We start from the raw sequence: 11,553 nt of genomic DNA on the forward strand, positions 1-11,553 counted from the left end.
GGGGCACTTATGGGTCCAGTTATGGGGCTGGGGGTCACTTATGGGGCTGGGGGGCCACTTATGGGGTTGGGGGGCACTTGGGGGGCCACTTATGGGTCTGGGGGTCACTTGGGGGGCTGGGGGGGCACTTATGGGGCTGGGGGGGTTATTTGGGGGTCAACTTATGGGTCCAGCCCCCCACTTATGGGTCTTTTCCCCCCACAGCCCCCCCCCGATGGGCAACGTGGTGGCCGCCGGCTCCCCCCCCCCTCCCCCCCCCTCCATGGGGCTGCTCCCGCCCCTCCCCCCCGGCTTCCCCCCCCACCCCCCCAGGGGTGGGGGGGACCCCCCCCGGCGCCCCTCCCCCCCCCTCCTCCTCCTCCTCCCCCTCCCCCTCCCCCCAGGACCCCCCCCCCGGGGCCCTCCCCAACCCGGGGGCCTTTGAGGAGTGCCACCGGCGCTGCAAGGGTGAGTGCCCCATAAGTGGTTGGGGGGCTGCCCCATAAGTGGGGGCTGCCCCATAAGTGGTCGGGGGGTGCCCCATAAGTGGGGTCTGCCCCATAAGTGGGGTCTGCCCCATAAGTGGGGTGCCCCATAACTTCATTCTGCCCCATAAGTGGTTGGGGGGTGCCCCACAAGTTGCTATGGGGTGCCCCATAAGTGGGGTGCCCCATAAGTGGTTGGGGGGCACCCCATAGACAGGTTCTGCCCCATAAGTGGTTGGGGGGTGCCCCATAAGTGGGTTCTGCCCCATAGGAGGGTGTTCCATGTGGTTATGGGGCGCCCCATAAGTGGGATGTGCCCCATAAGTGGTTGGGGGGCACCCCATAGATGGGTTCTGCCCCATAAGTAGTTGGGGGGTGTCCCATAAGTGGCTATGGGGCGCCCCATAAGTGGGGGCTGCCCCATAGGTGGTTGGGGGGGTGCCCCATAAGTGGTTGTGGGGCTGCCCCATAAGTGGGTTCTGCCCCATAAGCGGTTGGGGAGGTGCCCCATAAGTGGGGGCTGCCCCATAAGTGGTAGTGGGGGCGCCCCACAAGTGGTTGGGGGGCTGCCCCATAAGTGGTTGGGGGGCATCCTATAGATGAGTTCTGCCCCATAAGTGGTTGGGGGGTGCCCCATAGATTTGTCCTGCCCCATACCGAGGTGTCCCAGGTGGTTATGGGGTGACCCATAAGTGATTGTGGGGCGCCCCATAAGTGGTTGGGGGGTGCCTCATAAGTGGGTTCTGCCCCATAAGTGGTTGTGGGGTGTCCCATAAGTGGTTGGGGGCCACCCCATAGATTTGTCCTGCCCCATAAGTGATTGTGGGGCGCCCCATAAGTGGTTGGGGGGTGCCCCATAGATGGGTTCTGCCCCATAAGTGGTTGGGGGGTGCCCCACAAGTTGCTATGGGGTGCCCCATAAGTGGGGTGCCCCATAAGTGGTTGGGGGGCACCCCATAGACAGGTTCTGCCCCATAAGTGGTTGGGGGGTGCCCCATAAGTGGGTTCTGCCCCATAGGAGGGTGTTCCATGTGGTTATGGGGCGCCCCATAAGTGGGATGTGCCCCATAAGTGGTTGGGGGGCACCCCATAGATGGGTTCTGCCCCATAAGTAGTTGGGGGGTGTCCCATAAGTGGCTATGGGGCGCCCCATAAGTGGGGGCTGCCCCATAGGTGGTTGGGGGGTGCCCCATAAGTGGTTGTGGGGCTGCCCCATAAGTGGGGTCTGCCCCATAAGCGGTTGGGGAGGTGCCCCATAAGTGGGGGCTGCCCCATAAGTGGTAGTGGGGGCGCCCCACAAGTGGTTGGGGGGCTGCCCCATAAGTGGTTGGGGGGCATCCTATAGATGAGTTCTGCCCCATAAGTGGTTGGGGGGTGCCCCATAGATTTGTCCTGCCCCATATCGAGGTGTCCCAGGTGGTTATGGGGTGCCCCATAAGTGATTGTGGGGCGCCCCATAAGTGGTTGGGGGGTGCCTCATAAGTGGGTTCTGCCCCATAAGTGGTTGGGGGGTGCCCCACAAGTTGCTATGGGGTGCCCCATAAGTGGGGTGCCCCATAAGTGGTTGGGGGGCACCCCATAGACAGGTTCTGCCCCATAAGTGGTTGGGGGGTGCCCCATAAGTGGGTTCTGCCCCATAGGAGGGTGTTCCATGTGGTTATGGGGCGCCCCATAAGTGGGATGTGCCCCATAAGTGGTTGGGGGGCACCCCATAGATGGGTTCTGCCCCATAAGTAGTTGGGGGGTGTCCCATAAGTGGCTATGGGGCGCCCCATAAGTGGGATGTGCCCCATAAGTGGTTGGGGGGCACCCCATAGATGGGTTCTGCCCCATAAGTAGTTGGGGGGTGTCCCATAAGTGGCTATGGGGCGCCCCATAAGTGGGGGCTGCCCCATAAGCGGTTGGGGAGGTGCCCCATAAGTGGGTGCTGCCCCATAAGTGGTAGTGGGGGCGCCCCATAAGTGGGTTCTGCCCCATAAGTGGTTGTGGGGTGTCCCATAAGTGCTTGGGGGGCACCCCATAGATTTGTCCTGCCCCATAAGTGCTTGGGGGGCGCCCCATAGACGTGTCCTGCCCCATAGCGGTATGGGGCGCCCCACATCTCTCCCGTCCCCCCCCCCCCAGAGCTGTTCCCGGTGCAGATGGAGGGCGTCAAACTCACCCTCAACAAGGGGCTCAGCAACCACTTCCAGGTGGGGGGCACTTATGGGGCAGGGGGGGCACTTATGGGGCAGGGGGGGCACTTGGGGGACACTTACGGGGCTGGGGGGGCACTTATGGGGCAGGGGGGACACTTGGGGGGCACTTATGGGGCTGGGGGAGGGACTTAGGGGGCAGTTGGGGGGCTGGGGGGGCACTTGGGGGGCACTTATGGGGCGGGGGGGCACTTATGGGGCTGGGGGGGGCACTTATGGGGCAGGGGGGGCACTTATGGGGTAGGGGGGGCACTTGGGGGGCATTATGGGGCTGGGGGAGGGTCTTGGGGGGGACTTAAGGGGCTGGAGGGGGATTTAGGGGGCACTTGGGGGGCAATTGGGGGGCTGGGGGGGGACTTAGGGGACACTGGGGGGCACTTATGGGGCAGGGGGGGCACTTGGGGGGCACTTATGGGGCTGGGAGGGATTTAGGGGGTACTTATGGGGCAGGGGGGGCACTTGGGGGGTAGTTGGGGGGCTGGGGGAGGACGTGGGGGGCTGGGGGGGCACTTGGGGGGCACTTATGGGGCTGGGGGGGGACTTGGGGGGCTGGGGGGGCACTTGGGGGGCACTTATGGGGCTGAGGGGGGTTTAGGGGGGGACTTGGGGGGGAATTGGGGGAAATTTGGGGTCTGGGGGGCTTGGGGGGCACTTATGGGGCTGGGGGGGCAGTTGGGGGGCTGGGGGAGGACGTGGGGGGGCACTTATGGGGCAGGGGGGATTTAGGGGGGACTTAGGGGGCAATTGGGGGACTGGGGGGGCACTTATGGGGCTGGGGGGGCACTTGGGGGGCAGTTGGGGGACTGGGGGGGCACTTATGGGGCTGGGGGGGGACTTGGGGGGCACTTATGGGGCTGGGGGGGACTTGGGGGGCACTTATGGGGCAGGGGGGGCACTTGGGGGGCAATTGGGGGGCTGGGGGGACTTAGGGGGCAATTGGGGGGCTAATACGGGATCTTGGGGACCCAAAATGGCATTTTTTGGGCCAAACTGGAGTTTTAGGGCCTAATACTGCGTTTTGGGCCCAAAAATGTGATTTTTGGGGCCCAGTGCAGGGTTTCAGGCCTAGTGCGGGGTTTTGGGGCCAAACTGTGGGATTTTGAGGCCTAAAATGGAGTTTTTAGGGCCCGATGCCACATTTTGAGGCCTAACTTGGGATTTTTAGGGCCCAACTCCACATTTTGGGGTCCAAAGTGGGATTTTTGGGGCCCAATGTGGGGTTTTGGGGCCCAAAATCAGATTTTTGGGGCCCAATGCCACATTTTGGGGCCTATTATGGGATTTTGGGGGGCTAAACTGTAGGGTTTGGGTGCCAAACTGTGGGGTTTGGAGGCCTAACGCTGCATTTTGGGGCCAAAAATGGCACTTTTGGGGCCCAACACTGGGCTTTGGGCCTAGTGCGGGGTTTCTGGGCCCGACAACGCGTTTTGGGGCCCAAAATTGGATTTTTGGGGCTGAATGCCACATTTTGGGGTCTAATATGGGATTTTGGGGGCCCAAAATGGGATTTTTATGGCCAAACCGCACATTTTGGGGCCCAATGTGGGGTTTCGGGGCCTAACACCGCGTTTTGGGGCCAAACTGTGGGATTTTGGGGCCTAATATGGGATTTTTGGGGGTCAAACTGTAGGGTTTGGGTGCCAAACTGTGGGGTTTGGAGGCCTAACGCTGCATTTTGGGGCCAAAAATGGCACTTTTGGGGCCCAACACTGGGCTTTGGGCCTAGTGCAGGGTTTCTGGGCCCGACAACGCGTTTTGGGGCCCAAAATTGGATTTTTGGGGCTGAATGCCACATTTTGGGGTCTAATATGGGATTTGGGGGGCCCAAAACGGGATTTTTATGGCCAAACTACACATTTTGGGGCCCAACGTGGGGTTTCGGGGCCTAACGCCGCATTTTGGGGCCAAACTGTGGGGTTTTGGGGCCCAATGCCACATTTTTGGGGCCTCATATGGGAGTTTTGGGGTCTAAACTGTAGGATTTGGGTGCCAAACTGTGGGGTTTGGAGGCCTAACGCTGCATTTTGGGGCCAAAAATGGCACTTTTGGGGCCCAACGCTGGGCTTTGGGCCTAGTGCGGGGTTTCTGGGCCCGACAACGCGTTTTGGGGCCCCAAATTGGATTTTTGGGGCTGAATGCCACATTTTGGGTCTAATATGGGATTTTGGGGGCCCAAAATGGGATTTTTATGGCCAAACTGCACATTTTGGGGCCCAACGTGGGGTTTCAGGGCCTTACACCACGTTTTGGGGCCAAACTGTGGGATTTTGGGGCCCAAAATTGGATTTTTGGGGCCTCATATGGTTTTTTTGGGGGGTCAAACTGTAGGATTTGGGTGCCAAAGTGTGGGGTTTGGAGGCCTAACGCTGCATTTTGGGGCCAAAAATGGCACTTTTGGGGCCCAACACTGGGCTTTGGGCCTAGTGCGGGGTTTCTGGGCCTGACAACACGTTTTGGGGCCTAAAATGTAGTTTTTAGGGCCGAATGCCACATTTTGGGGTCTAATATGGGATTTTGGGGGGCCCAAAATGGGATTTTTAGGGCCAAACTGCACATTTTGGGGCCCAACGTGGGGTTTCGGGGCCTAACGCCATGTTTTGGGGCCAAACTGTGGGATTTTGGGGCCTAATATGGGATTTTTGGGGGTCAAACTGTAGGATTTGGGTGCCAAAGTGTGGGGTTTGGAGGCCTAACGCTGCATTTTGGGGCCAAAAATGGCACTTTTGGGGCCCAACACTGGGCTTTGGGCCTAGTGCAGGGTTTCTGGGCCCGACAACACATTTTGGGGCCTAAAATGTAGTTTTTAGGGCTGAATGCCACATTTTGGGGTCTAATATGGGATTTGGGGGGCCCAAAATGGGATTTTTAGGGCCAAACTGCACATTTTGGGGCCCAACGTGGGGTTTCAGGGCCTAACACCGCGTTTTGGGGCCAAACTGTGGGATTTTGGGGCCTAATATGGGATTTTTGGGGGTCAAACTGTAGGGTTTGGGTGCCAAACTGTGGGGTTTGGAGGCCTAACGCTGCATTTTGGGGCCAAAAATGGCACTTTTGGGGGCCCAACACTGGGCTTTGGGCCTAGTGCAGGGTTTCTGGGCCCGACAACACATTTTGGGGCCTAAAATGTAGTTTTTAGGGCTGAATGCCACATTTTGGGGTCTAATATGGGATTTGGGGGGCCCAAAACGGGATTTTTATGGCCAAACTGCACATTTTGGGGCCTAACGTGGGGTTTCAGGGCCTAACGCCGTGTTTTGGGGCCAAACTGTGGGATTTTGGGGCCCAAAACGGGATTTTTGGGTCCCAACTCCATGTTTTGGGACCAAAAATGGGACTTTTGGGGCCCAACGCTGGGTTTTGGGCCCAGTGCGGGGTTTCGGGGCCCGACACTGCATTTTGGGGCCAAACTGTGCGAATTTGAGGCCTAAAATGGAGTTTTTAGGGCCCAATGCCGCATTTTGAGGCCTAACTTGGGGTTTTTAGGGCCCACCTCCACATTTTGGGGTCCAAAGTGGGATTTTGGGGGCCCAATGTGGGGTTTTGGGGCCCAGAATCAGATTTTTGGGGCCTAATATGGGATTTTTGGGTGCCAAACTGGGGGGTTTGGAGGCCTAACGCTGCATTTTGGGGCCAAAAATGGCACTTTTGGGCATAATGCCGGGTTTCTGGGCCCGACAACGCGTTTTGGGGCCTAAAATGTAGTTTTTAGGGCCAAATGCCACATTTTGGGGTCTAATATGGGATTTGGGGGGCCCAAAATGGGATTTTTATGGCCAAACTGCACATTTTGGGGCCTAACGTGGGGTTTCAGGGCCTAACGCTGTGTTTTGGGGCCAAACTGTGGGATTTTGGGGCCTAATATGGGATTTTTGGGGGCTAAACTGTAGGGTTTGGGTGCCAAAGTGTGGGGTTTGGAGGCCTAATGCTGCATTTTGGGGCCAAAAATGGCACTTTTGGGGCCCAACGCGGGGTTTTGGGCCCAGTGTGGGGTTTCTGGGCCCGACAACGCGTTTTGGGGCCCAAAATTGGATTTTTGGGGCTGAATGCCACATTTTGGGGTCTAATATGGGATTTTGGGGGCCTGAAATGGGATTTTTAGGGCCAAACTGCACATTTTGGGGCCCAACGTGGCGTTTCAGGGTCTAACACCACGTTTTGGGGCCAAACTGTGGGATTTTGGGGCCTCATATGGGTTTTTTGGGGGCTAAACTGTAGGATTTGGGTGCCAAACTGTGGGGTTTGGAGGCCTAACGCTGCATTTTGGGGCCAAAAATGGCACTTATGGGGCCCAACACGGGGTTTTGGGCCCAGTGTGGGGTTTCTGGGCCTGACAACGCGTTTTGGGGCTAAAAAGTGTGGTTTTGGGTCCGCAGGTGAACCACACGGTGGCGCTGAGCACCGTGGGCGAGTCCGGGTACCACTTTGGGGCCACCTACGTGGGCACCCAGCAGCTGAGCCCCACTGAGGTCAGTGGGATCGGGGCCTTTTGGGCGGCTTTGGGGCGTTTTGGGGAGTTTGGGGTTTTGGGAAGGAATGGGGGGGATTGGGGTTTTGGGAGGGTTTTGGGGGGATTTGGGGTTTGGGGAAGAAATGGGGGGTTTGGGGGGTAATTGGGGGATTTGGGGTTTGGGGGGGATTTGGGGTTTGGGGAGGTAATGGGGGATTTGGGGAGGTTTGGGGGTTTCTGAATGATTTGGGGTTTTTGGGGGGTAATTGGAGGATTTGGGGGTTTGGGGGGGTTTTAAAAAAAGGCGTAAAAACTCTAAAACCCCATAAAAATTCTAAAACCCTATAAAAGTCCTATAAAAACCCCAAGGGTGTTCCCGGTGCTGGTGGGGGACGTGGATGGAAGCAGCTGTTTCCCCTGAATTTTTTCCCCTAAAAACCCTATAAATCACCCCAAACTTGCCCCAAATTCCCCCAAAACCCCATAAAAACCCCGAAATCCTATAAAAATCCTCCAAAAATCCTACAAAAACCCTATAAAACCCCACAGGCCTTCCTTCTGCTGTTTTGGGACGTGGACAGCAGCGATCGTCTCCCCTAAAACTCCCTGAATCCACCCTAATTCCACCCAAAAAAACCCTAAAACCTCTTCAAAACCTCAAAATCCTATAAAAATCCTACAAAAATCCTACAAAGACCCTATAAAACCCCACAGGCCTTCCTTCTGCTGTTTTGGGACGTGGACAGCAGCGATCGTCTGCCCTAAAACTCCCCAAAACCACTCTAAACTCCCCCAAATTCCCTTTAAAAAGACCCTAAAACCCCGAAATCCTATAAAAATCCTACAAAAATCCCATAAAACCCCATAAAAACCCTACAAGCGTTCCCACTGCTGTTTTGGGACATGGTCAGCAGCGATCGTCTCCCCTAAAACTCCCCAAATCCACCCTAATTCCACTTGAAAACCCCCTAAAACCCCATAAAAAATCCAAAATCCTATAAAAATCCTACAAAAACCCTACAAAAACCCTATAAAACCCCACAGGCCTTCCTTCTGCTGTTTTGGGATGTGGACAGCAGCGATCGTCTCCCCTAAAACTCCCCAAATCCTCCCCAAACTCCCCCCAAAACACCCTGAAATGCCCCCAAAAACCTGAAATCCTATAAAAATCCTACAAAAACCCTACAAAAACCCTACAAATCCCCTCCAGGCCTTCCCGGTGCTGGTGGGGGACATGGACAGCAGCGGCAGCCTCAACGCCCAGGTCCTGCACCAGTTGGCCCCGCGCCTGCGCTCCAAGCTGGCCTTCCAGGTACCCTTATAGGGCCGCCCTATAAAGCTTTTTATAGGGTCGCCCCCCGGTTTGTGGGGTGGAGGCCGGTTTTGGGGTGAAATCCGGGGATTTTGGTGCAGACGCAGCAGGCCAAGTTCGTCAACTGGCAGCTGGACGGGGAGTACCGCGGGGCCGACTTCACCGCCGCCCTCACGCTGGGAAACCCCGATATCCTGGTGGGCTCAGGTGAGACCCCAAAAAGGGGACCCTAAAAGGGGGGGACCCCAAAAGGGGGACCCCAAAAGGGAGATCCCAAAAAGTGACCCTAAAAGGAGAGATCCTAAAAGGGGGGCCCTAAAAGTGACCCCAAAAGGGAGATCCCAAAAGGGGGGCCCTAAAAGGGGGACCCCAAAAAATGACCCCAAAAGGGGAGATCCTAAAAAGGGGATCCTAAAAGGGGACCCCAAAAGGTGACCCCAAAAGGGGGATCCTAAAAGGGGAGATCCTAAAAGGGGGACCCTAAAAGGGGGACCCCAAAAAATGACCCCAAAAGGGAGATCCTAAAAGGGAGATCCTAAAAGGGGGTGACCCCAAAAGGGGGATCCTAAAAGGGGGGCCCTAAAAGTGACCCTAAAAGGAGAGATCCTAAAAGGGGACCCCAAAAGGGGGACCCTAAAAGGGAGATCCCAAAAAGTGACCCTAAAAGGAGAGATCCCAAAAGGAGAGATCCTAAAAGGGGGGCCCTAAATGTGACCCCAAAAGGAGAGACCCCAAAAAGGAAACCCCAAAAAGAGGGACCCCAAAAGGGAGATCCTAAAAGGGGGTGACCCCAAAAAGTGACCCTAAAAGGGGGGCCCTAAAAGTGACCCTAAAAGGAGAGACCCCAAAAGGGGGACCCCAAAAGTGACCCCACATGACCCCGCGACCCCCCTGACCCTATAAGTGCCCCCCTGACCCCATAAGTGACCCCATAACTTGGTGGCCCCCCCAGGGATTTTGGTAGCCCACTCCCTTTACCGCTTGCCCCCGTGACCCCACATGACCCCAATGACCCCACATGACCCTATATGACCCCACATGACCCCAAATGACCCCGTGACCCTATAAGTGACCCCATAACGACCCCATAACTTTGTGGCCCCCCCAGGGATTTTGGTAGCCCACTCCCTTTACCGCTTGCCCCCGTGACCCCACATGACCCTATATGACCCCACGTGACCCTGTGACCCTATAAGTGCCCCTCTGACCCTATAAGTGACCCCAATGACCCCATAATGACCCTGTAAACTTGGTGGCCCCCCCAGGGATTTTGGTAGCCCACTCCCTTTACCACTTGCCCCCGTGACCCCACATGACCCCAAATGACCCCATATGACCCCGTGACCCTATAAGTGCCCCCCTGACCCTATAAGTGACCCCCTGACCCCATAATGACCCCGTAAACTTGGTGGCCCCCCCAGGGATTTTGGTAGCCCACTCCCTTTACCGCTTGCCCCCGTGACCCCACATGACCCCAATGACCCCACATGACCCTATATGACCCCACATGACCCCAAATGACCCCGTGACCCTATAAGTGACCCCATAACGACCCCATAACTTTGTGGCCCCCCCAGGGATTTTGGTAGCCCACTCCCTTTACCGCTTGCCCCCGTGACCCCACATGACCCTATATGACCCCACGTGACCCTGTGACCCTATAAGTGCCCCTCTGACCCTATAAGTGACCCCAATGACCCCATAATGACCCTGTAAACTTGGTGGCCCCCCCAGGGGTTTTGGTAGCCCACTCCCTTTAGCGCTTGCCCCCGTGACCCCACGTGACCCCAAATGACCCTATATGACCCCCCATGACCCCATGACCCTATAAGTGACCCCGTGACCCCATAAGTGCCCCCCTGACCCCATAAGTGACCCCATAACTTGGTGGCCCCCCCAGGGATTTTGGTAGCCCACTCCCTTTGGACCGTGACCCCGTGACCCCACGTGACCCCAAATGACCCTATATGACCCCACGTGACCCCGTGACCCTATAAGTGACCCCGTGACCCCATAAGTGACCCCATAACCTTGGTGGCCCCCCCAGGGATTTTGGTAGCCCACTCCCTTTAGCGCGTGACCCCGTGACCCCACGTGACCCCAAATGACCCCACATGACCCCATATGACCCCATGACCCTATAAGTGACCCCGTGACCCTATAAGTGACCCCATAACCTTGGTGGCCCCCCCAGGGATTTTGGTAGCCCACTCCCTTTACCACTTGCCCCCGTGACCCCACATGACCCCAAATGACCCCACATGACCCCAAATGACCCTATATGACCCCCTGACCCTATAAGTGCCCCCCTGACCCTATAAGTGCCCCCCTGACCCCATAACGACCCCATAACCTGGTGGCCCCCCCAGGGATTTTGGTAGCCCACTCCCTTTAGAGGGTGACCCCGTGACCCCAAATGACCCCAAATGACCCCACATGACCCCACATGACCCCCTGACCCTATAAGTGACCCCGTGACCCCATAAGTGACCCCATAACCTTGGTGGCCCCCCCAGGGATTTTGGTAGCCCACTCCCTTTAGCGCTTGCCCCCGTGACCCCACGTGACCCCAATGACCCCAAATGACCCCAAATGACCCCACGTGACCCCCTGACCCTATAAGTGACCCCCTGACCCTATAAGTGACCCCCTGACCCCATAAGTGACCCCATAACCTTGGTGGCCCCCCCAGGGATTTTGGTAGCCCACTCCCTTTACCGCTTGCCCCCGTGACCCCACATGACCCCAATGACCCCACATGACCCTATATGACCCCACATGACCCCAAATGACCCCGTGACCCTATAAGTGACCCCATAACGACCCCATAACTTTGTGGCCCCCCCAGGGATTTTGGTAGCCCACTCCCTTTACCGCTTGCCCCCGTGACCCCACATGACCCTATATGACCCCACGTGACCCTGTGACCCTATAAGTGCCCCTCTGACCCTATAAGTGACCCCAATGACCCCATAATGACCCTGTAAACTTGGTGGCCCCCCCAGGGGTTTTGGTAGCCCACTCCCTTTAGCGCTTGCCCCCGTGACCCCACGTGACCCCAAATGACCCTATATGACCCCCCATGACCCCATGACCCTATAAGTGACCCCGTGACCCCATAAGTGCCCCCCTGAC

General features: G+C 57.2%; 1 protein-coding gene across 1 annotated transcript; it reads left to right on the top strand.

Annotated features, from left to right (window-relative positions):
- Window positions 1-214: 214 nt before the first annotated feature.
- LOC311429582 (mitochondrial import receptor subunit TOM40 homolog) lies at window positions 215-10,503 on the top strand (the record flags this gene model as incomplete). Its single annotated transcript, XM_084540673.1, is given in 7 exon segments — window positions 215-273; window positions 275-447; window positions 2,589-2,656; window positions 7,033-7,125; window positions 8,317-8,418; window positions 8,520-8,625; window positions 10,466-10,503. Coding segments are annotated over 7 exon segments (627 nt in total). The 3' UTR covers window positions 10,492-10,503.
- Window positions 10,504-11,553: the final 1,050 nt, after the last annotated feature.

Source organism: Aythya ferina, assembly GCF_964211825.1.
Source record: "Aythya ferina genome assembly, contig: HAP1_SCAFFOLD_1401, whole genome shotgun sequence".
In the NCBI taxonomy this organism is placed as follows: Eukaryota; Metazoa; Chordata; class Aves; order Anseriformes; family Anatidae; genus Aythya; species Aythya ferina.